Below are 16,576 nucleotides of genomic sequence, written 5' to 3'. Positions count from 1 at the left end.
ATTTTCACCACCGATGTCTTCGTTTTAGCATCTTTCCACCAAGTGGGCAAGAGTTGGGAGTTTGAATTGACCAGGGGAATGCTGGTGTTGAAACCCATGCTGTAGGCTATAATTTTGGAATGTCTAATTGGCCTTTTGGATCCATCAAAAGTAAAGCTGAGAGGAACGCTCTGTCCTCAGATGGCTGGCTTGCCCTTTGTGATGCGGCTTTCAGCAATGAGCCTCTGTGTGTAATGTCATGTTTTATCCATCCATACCTACTGCACTCTCCTAGCTCACACTCGCCGCAATGGGGCTATCGAATGAATGAATGAACTTGGACATCTTCATGCTGTGCTCGTCTATTTTCCATGACGATTTCAAAATCAAGTTGTCTGAAAGCGAGTTACCGTTTGCAAAACAAAGATATCTAAAGTGGATCCATTTTATCGGGCTGGACTAATGGACTTCCTAAGAATTCGATGGAAACTATTGAGTCCGTTTCTGTCACTCATGGAAAAGGACTGATATACTATTTTCGGCCATGCCACAATGGTTATAATTCTGGTCTTGCTATTGGTGAATGTATTACACCCCAGTCACGAAAAGCCTCGTTCTTCTTTGGCGGTAAGGACATCTACTCCGCAGAGTGTCGGTGCGCAGAGCTTTGACCCGAGGCAGCGCAGGGATGCTGCGGGGCGCGGAGGAGTGTATGAGCACCTTGGGGGAGCACCGAGACACAGAAAGCTGTACTGTGCCACAAAATATCACTTACAAATACATCCCAATGGGAAAATAGACGGGACCCTGGAGGAGCATAACCCTTTCAGTGAGTACAGTATAACATACGCTTTTATTTCTGCCTTGTTATGTGCTATGCATATATAAAAGTTTATGTTCAGCCACTATATGGGCTAAAGCCTAACAAGAATAGTCCTACGGTACACATGATTGTAAATAGTTTTAAAGTAGACGTTCATGATTTCTCAGTTAAAACAGAGCTCTGTTTTACTTCTTACAAGTTGCGTGCATTATTGTGGGGTCGTTCTTACTACTGGTCATTTGGTAGGCTACATTGGAGTGATCAGAAGACTAGCTGATGATGTAAAGTGTTACTGAAGTCTAACTAAAATCCATACAACTTTATTGTTGCATCCAACACAACAGTAGTGTATCGACATTATAATAACATTGTTATTACACTGACACAAGTAACACTTGTCATTGCATGAAATGAGAATGAATGAACGTTTTTTATTGGCTATATTGTTTTCCCATTCAGGTATATTGGAGATCACAGCAGTGGATGTGGGAGTGGTGGTTATTAAAGGACTGTTCTCTGGGAGATATCTGGCCATGAACGAAAAAGGACGACTACATGCATCTGTAAATGAGACATGATCTCTGAGATCTTTCTCTGTCCCTCTGTTCTTCTGTCTGTCCTTCTGTCTGTCTGTCTGTCTGTCTGTCTTCTTTCTTTCTTTCTTTCTTTCTTTCTTTCTTTCTTTCTTTCTTTCTTTCTTTCTTTCTTTCTTTCTTTCTTTCTTTCTCTCTCTCTCTCTCTCTCTCTCTCTCTCTCTCTCTCTCTCTCTCTCTCTCTCTCTCTCTCTCTCTCTCTCTCTCTCTCTCTCTCTCTCTCTCTCTCTCTCTCTCAATTCAATTTCAATTTCAATTTCAATTTAGGGCTTTATTGGCATGAGAAACGTATGTTAACACTGCCAAAGCAAGTTAAGTAGATAGTAAACAAAAGTGAAATAACCAATAAAAATTAACAGTAAACATTACACTCAGAAGTTCCAAAACAATAACGACATTTCAAATGTCATATTATGTATATATACAGTGTTGTAACAACACTGTATATAGAATATATATATACTCTCTCTCTCTCTCTCGAATAATTGGATAATTGACTACCATTCATAAACAGTCTCATTTCCATTGAGCATAGTCTTACATTTGGAAAAACTTTCATTGTAATGCATTTGGTTTCAACTAAATACATTTGTTCTCAGGCTGCCTTCAACCAGGAGTGTGAGTTCATGGAGCGGATCCATGAGTTAGGCTACAACACCTACGCCTCCCGCCACTACCCGACAACCCCACACTCCACCTCAACAGGAAGCAGCAGCAGGCGAAGGGCGAGTGCTGAGAGGCTGTGGTATGTGTCAATCAATGGAAAGGGCCAGCCAATGTGGGGACGGAATACCCGAAAGACAAAGAAGGCCTCCCTCTTCCTGCCCAGGGTCCTGGGCCACAAGGACCATGACATGGTTCACCTGTTGATCAATAGTAGTCTGGGATACAGGCAGACTGCCCTCAGACTCACGGGGAGGACAGCACAGAGGAGATAGACACGTGTGTTCATCTCCAGGGAGCTTTGATGACCAGTCTCACTAGTCAGACTCAAGGCAAGACATCCACACGAGGACTATGGGAAGAGTATGACTGGTGACTGAGAGATACTAGCTCCCCCTGCCCTCCTTTAAACTGGCATAATGGTACTCTTTGAAAGACGTACAACATTACAGAGAGCATGGATGCATCATGCTGTCCTGTGAATAAAGTGGTCAATGTCTTGACTATAATGTATCTTTGTACTGTTGTTGTTAACTCACAATATCGAAAGTACATGCAGTTAATGTCCTGTATTATTTTTCTTGACCCCCATTTCATACGAATATGTCTGGAAGGATGCATGTAGATTACTCAAGAATATAATGTACAAAAAAGCACTTTGTTCAAACAATTGTATATTGTCCTATTGTCCACTTGGTAGAGCTTGGTGCATGCAACGGCAGGATTGTGGGTCCCATCCCGATCTATGTCGCTTTGGGTAAAAGTGTTTGCAAATTATAAATAGTATGTATATTACTGTTGTGTTGTTTATTTATTTGCCTCTATTACTTTTTATATCATAAACACATTTTCTATCAATATTACTTTTGCATTGTTTTTCTATTGGTCTATGTAACTCAAGTTTCATTACTCGTGGTAGTCTAGATTATATTTATTTATGAATTAGGCTACTAGCCTAGAGTTTTGAGGAATTATCTCAAAACTGTAGTAGGTAATCTAGAAAACAATTGGATAATCAAGACTACCAGATATGCAGGCTGTAAGGGTTGGGATTTAGGGCTACTGGTATCACCTTGCCTGAGTTGTCTATGGCTGTGTTTACACAGGCAGCCCAATTCTGATATTTATTTCACTAATTGGTCTTTTGACCAATCAGATAAGCTCTGAAAAAAATCTGATGTGAAAAGATCCGATGTGATTGGTCAAAATACCAAATAGTGGGAAAATAATATTTGAATCGGGCTGCCTGTGTAAATGCAGCCTTTGGGTTCTATTTGCAGTGTATACTATTGGTTCTGTTCATTAGTAGACACTGCACCCTAGGGGCAGCAAGTCAAATCTCTTCTCTTCAGAGGTTCTGTTTGCATTAAATTACATTCCAAGAAAGTAACATTGCTCTTTAAAATAATGATTTTAAGCTATTATTAGTTTACCAATTTCCCAATGACAACAGAAACATAACGAAAGGAGCACAGGTCATTCGTTTTTGGTGTAATGATAAGGTAAGACAATTGCAGGGCATACTAATCTCAGTAAGGCAGTCATAAGTCATTTTCTTACCAAATCAATGTATTTTGTTATTTGAAATTACTGAAAAAAAGTGACTGACTGTGGCTTCAACATACATTATTTCACAGCCTGTGAAAAGTTGAACAATGACATCCTGGAAACCGCATCCCTGTCCAGCATGGATCTGACTAAAATGCAGTACCATGGAGAGCAGCTGAGAACGCGTATGTATAGGCTAGAATTCAGCAGCCTGAAATGATTATTGATATTTTGGCTCTTCAATGATACGATATGAGTAAATATCAACAAACACCCGATCTAATAAATCGAAAATTGTTGGGCTATTTGCAGCGCTAAAATACTGTGTTGCGGTTTTATTCTTGCAAAGCAATTAATTACCTAAACCTGAAGGATTTCAGACTTTTTTTCAAGTAACAATCAAAATAGGTAGGCTATCTAAATATAAGACTAAAAGCTTATATTTTTGGGGGGGTTGGGACATCAGTAGGCCTATTGCGTTAAATATTGTTGCAAGTTCAATTAATCCAAAATATCAATTTTAATATGAAAATAAAGTTAAGTATATTTGAGACGTTTGCCAAAGTAATGGTGTCACAGACAGGTCGTTGCCTGGACCATATTGAATTAAACTCATGACCACGTTATATCATGCCAAAAGTAAATGGAGATTTATCAGTGGAGGCTGCTGAGGGGAGGACGGCTCATAGTAATGGCTGTAAAGGAGCTAATGGAATGGCATCAAAGAAATGGAACCCATGTGTTTGATGAGCCTGTCCTCCCCAATTAAGGTGTCACCAACCTCCTGTGGATTTAATATAGCTTCTTACATGGCCCTCAGTCTTCGTTTTATGTATAATTTAACAACTATTAGCCGCAATTTTTCCACCAGTAATTCCCCAGCTTGAAATAATTAAAGATTGTTTGTGAGCAGGTGCAAAAGTCGTTGCGCCTCACGCCCCACTTGACACCTCTATGTCATTCCGGTTGTGCATTACACTGGCAAAGTGGCCATAGGCTTTCTAAGGTGTGGACGGTCACACATACGGTTCAAACCTCGAGCAAACCTTTGATATGAACTTTTGTTGAACATTTATGGACGTGCGTTGGGATTGGATGGGTGTTTTACGCATCACTGGCCACCATGGGCCAGAACTTGAGTCTAATAACGGACATCTCCAACATCCTGTGCGTAAAGGCTTGGTACCTTGTGCGCAAGCTCTTGGTACAGTCTGGGGGTATTACATTGTGTTTAGCTGATCAGATCAGATAAACAGAAGATGACTGTAGATCCCTCATCCCCATGGTAGGAGGCTTGGGTTGATAATGTCTCCAAACCTTTTTAAGATGCTAAAGTATTTGTCTTGCATCAAAATAATACAAATATAACCTTATTGTTGATATTGTTGCATTTAAATCATTATTTTCTGTGCAGGCTATCCCTTATTTCCATTATTCTAAAAGTAGGAAATCCCATTAAAGTGCTGTTGTTTTCCTGTTATGGTTTCATTTATAGCACTGTCTACTGTGCAACAGTCTGCTGGCTTTTCAGCTTCCTATTCTGCATCCTGCAATACATCATTTATTTTATTTCAGACGATATTGGAGGAAGTTTTAGACAACGATCCCATGCGTAATTCATCCTGTCGCCTGGACACATATTGAGAAGCCTGGGAAGAGCAATATAAAGACACTATATATACAGGCTGGGCTAAACGTTTATATATAGGCTATATGTGTCAGCTCATACTAAAATTACAGTCAATACATCAACCGAGCGCATTGAGTTGCATGCGCACCGCCACTCCGATATCTGAGTGCACAAGAAGGGGAGGTGGTTTTCTGAGTGACTTTGCGTCGGAGGTAACTGAGAGCAACGTTTTGGTACAGTAGGTGGCGTGTGATGTAATTTCGGAGCACATATAAGTATCGTCAGGAGAGAACAGACATGGCCATGTCCTGCAACACGACTGACAACTCACAACTCCAACACAAAGCAACTCGGAATAGAGTCATACAAACACCAGCGGAGCCATTGAAGTAGCCTACAGAAAAGACTTCATGCGGCCTCAGAAATAAGTTCACATTTACCCTGTATAGCTCACTGAGTCCCACAGTCTACACAACTTTTTTTGTCAACCTGTGAGCGCCACGGACAGGGGAAAGGGGGTTTGGGGAATTTTAAAACCTCTTCAAACACGTGAGACAGCACTGACCGACTGCACAGGGATGTCTGTCCACGCGTCCTGGCTACCAGTACCGCTGCTGGTGTGGGGACTAGTGTGTAGCTCAGTGCGCACTGCCCCGTTCACGGGTAGGCAGACCGACACTCTAGAGCGGCATTGGGAAACGCTCTACTCTCGCTCACTGGCTCGAAACCCATGGGAAAAAAGAGAAATCAACCGGGACGGTGACTATCTTACAGGCATCAAAAGACTTCGGCGTCTCTACTGCAATGTCGGCATTGGGTTTCATATTCAAGTTTTACCAGACGGAAAGATAACTGGAATGCATAACGAAAATAGATACAGTAAGTTTATTTTCATACTTTTATTGAACTCATCATCTTTGGGCCAACTGTTTGATCTGCAACCTGTCTGTGCCATGCGCCAACACTTCATATTGTGGGATCGAGTTGTGTGAATGGGGACCATGCCAACTTGAGCATAATACTGTGTTTAGATTAGGCTACTAGTGAATTGACGTCACATGGATGTTATTATTATTGTCCCATGTGACTACAGTTGAAGGATGCGAGGTGTGTTTTAGCCAAGAGTGATGTTTCATTTCGGCTTCTTTGCAAGGCTTTGATTAATGCGCCTCCTTGAACAATTTTCACAGGTCTTTTTTCAAATAAAAAGGCTTCAGGACATGTTTCTGAAATGTCAAAAGGAATCAGGGATGGTACCAGATCTGAGAGTTTGGCGTCAATGATAGGGTAACTTGGGGGAAAACGCCCCATGGAGGGGGGGTGGTTGCCCCAAACAAATTGTACTATTTTATTAAAAAGTTATCACCATTTTTCTCTCTAGCCAAGTGGATTGTTTATCTTTAGGCTCCCCTACTGGTATATATAAAACAGTTTATAGATCTAACTTCATTAGGTTATATGTATAACTTTTTCTAAATCACAAAATATTAGATCAATGTACATCAAAATCGTTTTGTTGGAGTGACTTAAAAAGTTGAGATGAGACAGATGAAATGTTTACTTGAGCAAGACTAGTGGCATCCAGGGAAAGTGTTGAAAAACATGTTTGTGGCATAAAGTGGATTCTGTGAGAATTACAGGAGGGGGGCGTTTAACCCCAACCCACCCTAACCGTTGGCTATCAACATATTGGTGTGAGGTTGGGTCAGTTATTCCCCATGATGTATTATGGAGAATAGGCTAGTCATCATAATACATTATGGTATTATATCCAGTACTGTATAAAGTCACGACCCATTGGAAAATATGTAGTATGTTTCTCTTCCTTCCTCACAAATGAGTCTTTTTAAAACAATCCTCAAATAAAACCACAGAGACAAGACAAGGTTGTTTGTATCTTGTTTTATCATGCAAGCCCAAAGTAGGCAATTTAATCCAAAATCCAACCTGTTACTGGGAACTTCACTGAGAGGAAGTCTATATTATATTTAGGCTACTTGATGCTTCAATTCATCATCGAATATGAAGGGAGGAAAGCATCATTTCCTTGCAGGATGTTCCAGTAGCAGTTTGAACATAGACCTAAACAGACCTGTCTACTACAGTTCTCCTTATCTACTCCATCTAGTTTTACAACACAATGGATTATAAACAACTTCGTTTTGGTGTAGATAAGTACAATGTAAACATATCAGTGATATTCTTTGTCTAATTTCAGGTCTCCTTGAGATATCACCTGTGGAGAGAGGGGTTGTGACGCTCTTTGGCGTCCGAAGTGGTCTGTTTCTGGCCATGAACAGCAAAGGGAAGCTCTATGGATCTGTAAGTAGACATGACATGTTTACTGGGATGTATTTCTGGGTCACAACATACTTTGCTTCATGAGAGATCTCCACAGAAAAATTATAGTCAATGTCTTGGCATGCCTGTACATGTTTGTAGCTTATGAACGTCATAGTACGCTACGCCACAGGTGCATTCAATACAAGGTGTAGACATTTCCTTTCCCTAGAGTCCATGACATGTACAGTAGCCAATATGGTATTTAAAAGTAATGTGGAATTGGCCAAAAAATCCCAAGTGTTGAGATTGACATGTGTGATTGGATTCATTTGGCCAACAGAGGTTCTACCGCAGCTTCCTTATAGTCTACTGTACATTGAATTATTTTACCGTAAATATTAACCTCTTATGTCATCCCTTCTCCAGGGTCATTACAATGATGAGTGCAAGTTCAAGGAGAATCTCTTGGCAAATAACTACAATGCTTACGAGTCAGCAGCTCACCCAGGGATGTATATTGGACTGAGTAAGACTGGCAAAACCAAAAAAGGAAACAGAGTAACACCAGCCATGACAGTGACACACTTCTTACCAAGGATCTGAATGACTCCAGTGAGACTGTACCTTAAACAAGGGTAGAGGAGAGGGACTGGAAACAATGCACTTTCAAATGTTTTTCTAGAGTGTGATATTTAAGTTATTTATTTATGATTCCTGATAATTTTTCTATTTTGGGAAAGTGGAATAACGTAGAAAGGGGAAAATGAATAATGACAATTGTTTTTGTTTTTGTTTTGTATCTATGAAATGTGTGCTGCTATAAATGTATTGAGATGAGTGAATTTTTTAAAGAGTAAAATTGATTTTGCACTTTTTTTAAAGTACTGTTGTGCAGCAACGGTTATGCAGTAAGCGTTGTTATACTACTTGTACTACGTTGAAAGAAATTGGAGACCCACGCTTGTCAGATTTGTGTCACAGCATCATAAACAAAGATAATGATGGTAAAGGTCCAAACCATTCAAAGTTCAGTACTGGTCCCATGATTAGTTATTTATTGGTCAATACAATGACGATTGGGACGTCTAAAAACTAAATAACACAGAAATCGGTTCCTGTATTGAATTTGTTTAACAAAATCATGGTCTTGGTCAGAGTTGTGTTACTGTAGTATTTTTTAAAAATGTAAGCAAGCTCACTTGTTAATTTTTCATTTCTTATTGATTTAGTGTTTCACTACCTCAGTACGGAGAAGCCAGGATGGATTGTGTTGTTGTTTGTTCAGTGTCTTTTATGTTGTTTTGTTGTCTTTCTGAGCACGACGGATGACGCTGCCATGCTTCTACGCTTTACAACATAGCCTACACTGGATATCACTGATGAGATCAACCAAAAGGAATAGAGAGGAGCCCAATCAAAGAGAGGGAATCAGAGTTTAGATGGCACATCTGTAGTGTACGGTTAGGGTTCAAGATTACCCCGGTCCAAGTATGAACTATGTTTTTGTTGCATGCATGTATGGTAAAAAAGTATTTCAAATGCACACACAAATGACTGGACCCTCCTCTACTCTCACATTAGTGAAGGTAGATTACTATTTCTTTATATAGATATATAAAGTAATCTATGACATTGTCACTTTGTTATGTTTTTCTGTATTTCAAATATATGTCTTGTTGTACTCAATGCCTGATATGTGCAAACTAAACCAAGAAGAATGTTATTTCTTGTTGGCACAGCGGATGCAGAAAATTAACATATACTGTAAACTGAAAACTGAAACAGGGCTCTATTCAATCTGTATCGCTGAAGCGTTACAAATTGCCCAATAGAAATGTAAAAGTAATTTCAGATTGAGCCGACATACAGATGTAGGATCTTAATTTGAGCCAGTTTTCTACAGCAGGACAATAATCCTGCAGCAACAGGAAATGTGAATTATTATGTGGATTATAATTAATGGACATTTTTTGTAGGGGTTGATGCATTTTTCCTAAGGAAAAATGAAGTCTGAAATTTCAAAGTGGAAATTACAAACTTCAGAAGCCTTTTTAAACCTCAAATACACTACACGTTTAAAATGTCCTGCATTGCAGGAAAGTTTTCCAGCAACAGGTTGGTCAAATTAAGATTCTACATCTGTTTGCAGCGTTTACCGTGAATGCATTCTCCGCTAATGCGTGAACATTGCCTTTAAATTTCAATCACGCTTTAACGCTGAACTTGAATAGAGCCGTACATGTGTTTCTTACTGTGTTCATTAATATTATCCCTTGTGATATTCTGCGTTCAGTTCAACATTATACTATATCCCCTGTTATGCATTTCATGTAGCCTATATGTATCAACATTATGGCTGTAGTTTTATACAGGTCCTGTTCAACATTGTGGTGTATGTGCTGTGCATATTATCAAATAACTTAAAGAAAGTAAATAAATTATGTTCTGCAGCATAACAACTTTGTGTTATGGATTGTTCCAGAAAGCAGTGCATTAACAAGTAGAGACTGAAACCAACTCTGCACCACCCTATCAAGCTAATATTCAAGTTCAAGTCAAGCTAAAAATACTCTGTGTCTGTGAATAATGTTAACCTCTCTCGATAGTTTACATCTATATAAAATATACACATATCACAGATCATTTGTCCATGCCAACGACTCACAGCCCTTGTGGAATTCAGAAAGCTCTTTCAAGTAGGCCTACTGATTGGGGCAATACATAGCCTGGGGGACATGGGCCTATCACACACTCCCACAACAAGGACGTGTTATGCAGTGTTCTCTTGTGAAAGATGACTCATAAGGATACAGCTCAGACTTCAAACTATGACGCTTCGGTGTGTCACACTAAATAACGGGGTTGCCCAAAAATGACAGTGATGGAATGCATTCTCAAAAAAGACAGAAAGTGAACGAAACGATTAATAATGATGATGAGCAGCGGATTGTATTGTTTTACTCCCCCCTGTAATTTATACTCACTTACAGACCAGCAAAATATTTAACATCAGCACTTTAAGTTAGACTTTAAATCCAGACTGATTTCAGCTTCATTTCGCATTTGTTTCAGTGAAAGAATGGTGAAACATGGCATGATTCAATCTAGATTTCCAGGTTAATTATCAATGACACTTCAACATAGAAATCCAAGTCCACACTGCTTAAGTTATTGGGAGATCTCTGAGACGAAGGGGTAATTTGCATGCTTGGATTTATCACTGTGTTGAGTGAAGATTTACATGTTAAAAGCCTGTTGCATTCACACTTCTCTAAAGTGGAAATGCTGCTGAAATCGCATCAGTAAATTAGCTATGCTAACAGGTATGAACATGACTAGACTGTTTTACTTGTGGCTGGCTGAGACAGTGTGAATCGAGGACAAAGCAGTAGCCAATCTGAGAGTATGATTTGTATGTCAGGAGAGCATCAGGCCTCCTTCTTTGGGCTCTATACATGCTCTGCTTGCCTTGATTAATCCACCATTCACTATAGAGTCATACATTCAGAACTTTAACAAAGTGCTTAGCCCATGTAAGTTAGTCTCCTGACATGCAAAATCTATGGTGGCCCCAAGATGCAAAGTAGCAACCGTGTTTTTGTTTTGCTACTTTAGTAGCTAGAATCATAAGATCACAGAGGGTAGTGGCCTATTAGGTATCAACAGGTGTTGTATGTGTCCAATCCCCACACTAGCATGTTAGGCCTCCTCTTCCAAAAGCTTCCCCCATAAAGATGACAGTACACTGATACCCTCCCAGCCAAGATCTGTCTCGGAGCTGAGAGGACCTATAAAATTGGTGTCATTTCCGCACTAATTGCACTATCATCATCAAAACCAATATTTGAGCATGGCTCGGGTGCTACTCCTACATTGAACAGTTTACCTCAAGGGTCTGCTTTATGCCCAATGGTCATTTCATGTCCTTTAGATGTACAAAGGTCCCAACAAACTCCAGACAATCCAGGAAACTGACAACGATGTGTGTGATAACAGAAAGTGCATTGATAGTAATTGAATGGTGGTTAAGTATCCCAGCCAGGCAATGTCAGGGTAGATGCTTTCCTCTCTCCTTTGCACTGCTAACACACACATGCATACACACGCACGCACGCATGCACGTACACACACGCATACACACACACACACACACACACACACACACACACACACACACACACACACACACACACACACACACACACACACACACACACACACACACACACACACACACACACACACACACACACACACACACACACACACACACACACACACACACACACACACACACACAATGGCCAGGAGGCTAGCAGCAGGGAACAGCCAGCCCTACACATTGACAGCAAGCAGTTGTGAGAGCGCATGTATAATGCAACCGTCCTATTGCCTCTGTATCTGAGAACTCAGGTGCAAAAGGGGGGATGTCCTAAATGTTTGCAGAATCACATTAGTGGAAGCCAAGACTGTTCTCAGGGCAGGCCTGGTTGTAGCTAGATATGTTCGAGTCGCGTTGGGGATAATTTTATCATTTTAGCTAACCCTAACCCTTTTCCTAACCTTAACCTAATTCTCCTTACCTGCCACATTCATTATCCTAACCTGCCGCGTAAGTTCTCCTAACCTGCTACGAAATGTAACTTGTGTCTGTCCTATACACTGTATATGAGAGATATAAAAAAGATCAGGAAACTATCTTAATTTATTGTTATTATTATATATTTTTACATGTATTTATCCCCTTATTTTAGGCTCTAAACTATCTCCATATATACAGTGGCTTGTGAAAGTATTCACCCCTCTTGGCATTTTTCCTATTTTGTTGCCTTACAACCTGGAATTAAAATAGATTTTTTGGGGGTTTGTATCATTTGATTTACACAACATGCCTACCACTTTGAAGATGAAAAATATGTTTTATTGTGAAACAAACAAGAAATAAGACAAAAAAAACAGAAAACTTGAGCGTGCATAACTATTCACCCCCCTGAAGTCAATACTTTGTAGAGCTACCTTTTGCAGCAATTACAGCTGCAAGTCTCTTGGGGTATGTCTGTATAAGCTTGGCACATCTAGCCACTGGGTTTTTGCCCATTCTTCAAGGCAAAACTGCTCCAGCTCCTTCAAGTTGGATGGGTTCTGCTTGTGTACAGCAATCTTTAAGTCATACCACAGATTCTTGACTAGGCCATTCCAAGACATTTAAATGTTTCCCCTTAAACCACTTGAGTGTTGCTTTAGCAGTATGCTTAGGGTCATTGTCCTGCTGGAAGGTGAACCTCCGTCCCAGTCTCAAATCTCTGGAAGACTGAAACAGGTTTCCCTCAAGAATTTCCCTGTATTTAGCGCCATCCATCATTCCTTAAATTTTTTGACCAGTTTCCCAGTCCCTGCCGATGAAAAACATCCCCACAGCATGATGCTGGTCCTCTGTAGCTCAGCTGGTAGAGCACGGCGCTTGTAACGCCAAGGTAGTGGGTTCGATCCCCGGGACCACCCATACACAAAAATGTTTTATGCACGCATGACTGTAAGTCGCTTTGGATAAAAGCGTCTGCTAAATGGCATATTATATATTATATTATGCTGCCACCACCATGCTTCACTGTGGGGATGGTGTTCTCGGGGTGATGAGGGGTGTTGGGTTTGCGCCAGACATAGTGTTTTCATTGATAGCCAAAAAGCTCAATTTTAGTCTCATCTTGGCGAACACCAAACGTGTTTGCTTATTTTTTCTTTAAGCAATGGCTTTTTTTCTGGCCACTCTTCCGTAAAGCCCAGCTCTGTGGAGTGTACGGCTTAAAGTGGTCCTATGGACAGATACTCCAATCTCCGCTGTGGAGCTTTGCAGCTCCTTCAGGGTTATCTTTGGTCTCTTTGTTACCTCTCTGATTAATGCCCTCCTTGCCTGGTATTGAGTTTTGGTGGCGGCCCTCTCTTGGCAGGTTTGTTGTGGTGCCATATTCAATCAATTTTTTTATAATGGATTTAATGGTGCTTCGTGGAATGTTCAAAGTTTCGAACCCTGATCTGTACTTCTCCACAACTTTGTCCCTGACCTGTTTGGAGAGCTCCTTGGTCTTCATGGTGCTGCTTGCTTGGTGGTGCCCCTTGTTTAGTGGTGCTGCAGACTCTGGGGCCTTTCAGAACAGGTGTATATATACTGAGATCATTTGACAGATCATGTGACACTTAGATTGCACACAGGTGGACTTTTTCTAACTAATAATGTGACTTCTGAAGGTAATTGGTTGCACCAGATCTTATTTAGGGGCTTCATAGCAAAGGGGGTGAATACATATGCACGCACCACTTTTCCGTTATTTCTTTTTTAGATTTTTTTTTATCAAGTTATTTTTTTCATTTCACTTCACCAATTTGGACTATTTTGTGTATGTCCATTACATTAAATCCAAATAAAAATCCATTTAAATTACAGGTTGTAATGCAACAAAATAGGAAAAACGCCAAGGGGGTTGAATACTTTTGCAAGGCACTGTACTTCCATAATTTTTTTAACTGGTACTAGGGACCTTCAGATGAGTCTTGTGAGGCTTGTGGGTGTCCTGGAAAACACCATTGTGTTCGTGAGAGTCTCAGCTTTCCACAGAGTGGTTTTATTAGAGTGTAGGCCAAACTGTTCGGACGCTACAGACGTTTTCGTGAGAAGACCCATTTTTGGGATGTCTCATGGTCTGAAAAACACCGCTCTAGCTCTGCCACCTTTCACTGCAGATTCGGAAGGGCGATATTGGTGGATGCGGTGGATTGAGATGCAGCCCATGCAAAAAAAAAACTGATATCTCTAGCTTCAACAGACATATATTGATGTGGATTTTTGTATTGTGTTAATTAGATTAACACAGGGGCGTGGAAATTGTAGGGCAAGGGTTAAACTAAGCATTTGTCTTAAAATTTGGGACCCACTTAATCTTCCTCTACTGCTATGAGTGAATTAATCTTCCTCTACCTCTACTGCTGTGACTGACTTAATCTTCCTCTACCTCTACTGCTGTGACTGACTGTTAGGGGAGCCTTTAACTATTCATGGTCCCATTAGTGTCTCAGCATCCATGATTGTTGAATCCATTAAATGACAGGGGTTTTTATTTCCCTCTTTATCCCCCTTTAACACACAGTCTCTGCATTTGAGAGAGAGCGATAAGCTCAGTGCCGGGAAGTACTCTCCAGGACAGGGCTCATGTCTTATTCTCTGTTATGGCCTTTAGGCCTGAGCAAATAGGAGAAGAGCTGTGGACACGGGAACAATGCAATGCTTTGGTGAATCCAGTAAGACTTCTGGGTCTGGTTTTCCCGGACACAGTCCCCCATAACTTCCCTTTCAACAGGTGCTTTGGGGACAGTATTGCACCTATGTAATTTCTTCTTCAACACAAATCCACTGGCCTTTAGATCACATTTAATTGAAGATTCACAAGATGTGAATAAAAGCTCTTCTTGATCCACACACCCTTGTTAAAGGTTTGTTGTCTAGATCTCAGAGCTTTGGTGTGATACTCCAGGCACAGCTAGTGTTGTCTAGATCTCAGAGCTTTGGTGTGATACTCCAGGCACAGCTAGTGTTTGTCTGTTGTTTAGTCTGTCCCTGGGCCTTTATCTAGTCACTTCCCCTTGAGTTAAAACAGAACACAGGGCAGATGGAAGTCTTTCTTTCCCTAAGGTCAGACCACCTTGCATACTATACTTAGCTATAGTACTATATTGAAGTGAATGGTGACAGTGCAGTGCCCCTTGCAGGTCTCAAACCCAGGTCTCCCAGCCCGTAGCCAAACTCGCTAACAACTGCTCAAATATTTTTTTTTTCATGGGGTTTGAAATATGATACAATTGCTTTGGGAACATATAAATATTTGTGTGACTTGTTCTTTGTGAGCGAATGTCAAAGTAAAACGTTGTAGTATTGAATCCAGGCAAGTACTAAGCGAGTTTACTGTCCCGTTCGATATAAGCAATTCTCAACGCAAACAGAACATTAAACATCAAAGGGAATTACTCATGGCCAGACATGAAAGAGCGCTCATTTAAGAGTGAAATCGTATGATATACAGTCAGGGTTGCAGTAAGATGCCACATGCTCCGGTCTGTTTGTCTGTAATCATTTCTAAGCACGTAATGGCCAGCCTTTTCTTTGCTAGGAATTCACAATCTGGGAAGTCATAGCTTAGCTGTTCACCTGCTCCTCTTGCTTCTCTCTCTAAACTAAATGGCCAATCATGTGAAAGTGTGCATTTCCTGTCTATGTAGAGGTGTGCGCATGTCTGCTCCTTCCCCGTGCAGCAATGGCGGCCCAGGCTTGAAATGGGTCCATGGTGCGGCAGGCCTGAACCTGCAGCTGGGAGCCGAGTCCTGGCCTAGCAGAGCAAGGGATGTATTTAGCCAGCGTGTTTGTGCCCCTGGTCTCCTTTGTAGAGCCAGCTGTGACATGTGTGTTTGGGACAGTGGTGTGGTGTGGGCCTGCAGATGTTTGACCATAAAGAGCAGCACTTCAAAAGGGCTGAGACACCCCGGCTCCCCCCTCTCTACCCTGTCTCCCCTCCCTCCTCCCTCCTCCCGCCCCTCTCTTCTGGGACACAGCTCCACTCTGGAGGAGTTCAGAGATGGGAAACAATGCAGACTTGGGCCCTGTAATCAGAGGCCACCGACAGGTGTTGTGAAGAGTAAAGGGCTAGTTCTGGACTGGAGAAACAAGTTGAGACCCAAGTCACTTTCTATGCTGTTGTCTCTCACATGATAGAGCCAACTGGTCTGTTGTGGCCAGGCAAGGCTTTATGTCTGTAAACTTGGGGCACCTTGAACTTGACTGCCACTTGCATTCTGCCTTCCCACCTGGCCGTCCTGTTTCTGTCCAGGAACAACCTCTAGTAAAGCATTTTACAAACACCAGAACCTGAAACATAAAAAATAATGAATGGGTTAGTGTGTGTGAGTTAGGAAAGCTTATGTTAGTATTAACTGTGTGTTTTATCAAGATGCTGGGAACTGGAGCAGCTAAAGTGTTTGCATTATCTCTTTAAGGATCCATTTTGTTCTGCT

The 16,576-nt window shown here is 41.0% G+C and overlaps 2 protein-coding genes across 2 annotated transcripts; both read left to right on the top strand.

The window, feature by feature from the left end:
• The first annotated feature begins 531 nt into the window (after positions 1-531).
• Positions 532-2,397, top strand: LOC121531285 (fibroblast growth factor 3-like). The gene is made up of 3 exons (XM_041836525.2): positions 532-808; positions 1,262-1,365; positions 1,995-2,397. Exons 1-3 carry the CDS (start codon positions 532-534, stop codon positions 2,331-2,333), a joined length of 720 nt encoding a protein of 239 aa, XP_041692459.1. The 3' UTR covers positions 2,334-2,397.
• Positions 2,398-5,814: 3,417 nt separating this feature from the next.
• Positions 5,815-8,509, top strand: LOC121531284 (fibroblast growth factor 4B-like). Its single transcript, XM_041836523.2, has 3 exons — positions 5,815-6,115; positions 7,455-7,558; positions 7,946-8,509. The coding sequence occupies exons 1-3, from the start codon at positions 5,815-5,817 to the stop codon at positions 8,120-8,122; spliced, it is 582 nt and encodes a 193-aa protein (XP_041692457.1). The 3' UTR covers positions 8,123-8,509.
• The last annotated feature ends 8,067 nt before the right edge of the window (positions 8,510-16,576 follow it).

This window comes from Coregonus clupeaformis, chromosome 19 (genome assembly GCF_020615455.1).
Source record: "Coregonus clupeaformis isolate EN_2021a chromosome 19, ASM2061545v1, whole genome shotgun sequence".
Lineage (NCBI taxonomy): Eukaryota > Metazoa > Chordata > Actinopteri > Salmoniformes > Salmonidae > Coregonus > Coregonus clupeaformis.
Note: the sequence above shows the minus strand (reverse complement) of the source record. Positions and strands in the feature narration are given on the sequence as shown.

Bases quoted from the DNA above. Each gene is read 5' to 3' on its own strand.
- LOC121531285 (XM_041836525.2), top strand. From the start codon at position 532: ATGGTTATAATTCTGGTCTTGCTATTGGTGAATGTATTACACCCCAGT. The intron at 809-1,261 runs GTGAGTACAGTA...TTTCCCATTCAG, and splicing joins GGAGGAGCATAACCCTTTCA to GTATATTGGAGATCACAGCA. The intron at 1,366-1,994 runs GTAAATGAGACA...ATTTGTTCTCAG, and splicing joins AAGGACGACTACATGCATCT to GCTGCCTTCAACCAGGAGTG.
- LOC121531284 (XM_041836523.2), top strand. From the start codon at position 5,815: ATGTCTGTCCACGCGTCCTGGCTACCAGTACCGCTGCTGGTGTGGGGA. The intron at 6,116-7,454 runs GTAAGTTTATTT...GTCTAATTTCAG, and splicing joins GCATAACGAAAATAGATACA to GTCTCCTTGAGATATCACCT. The intron at 7,559-7,945 runs GTAAGTAGACAT...TCCCTTCTCCAG, and splicing joins AAGGGAAGCTCTATGGATCT to GGTCATTACAATGATGAGTG.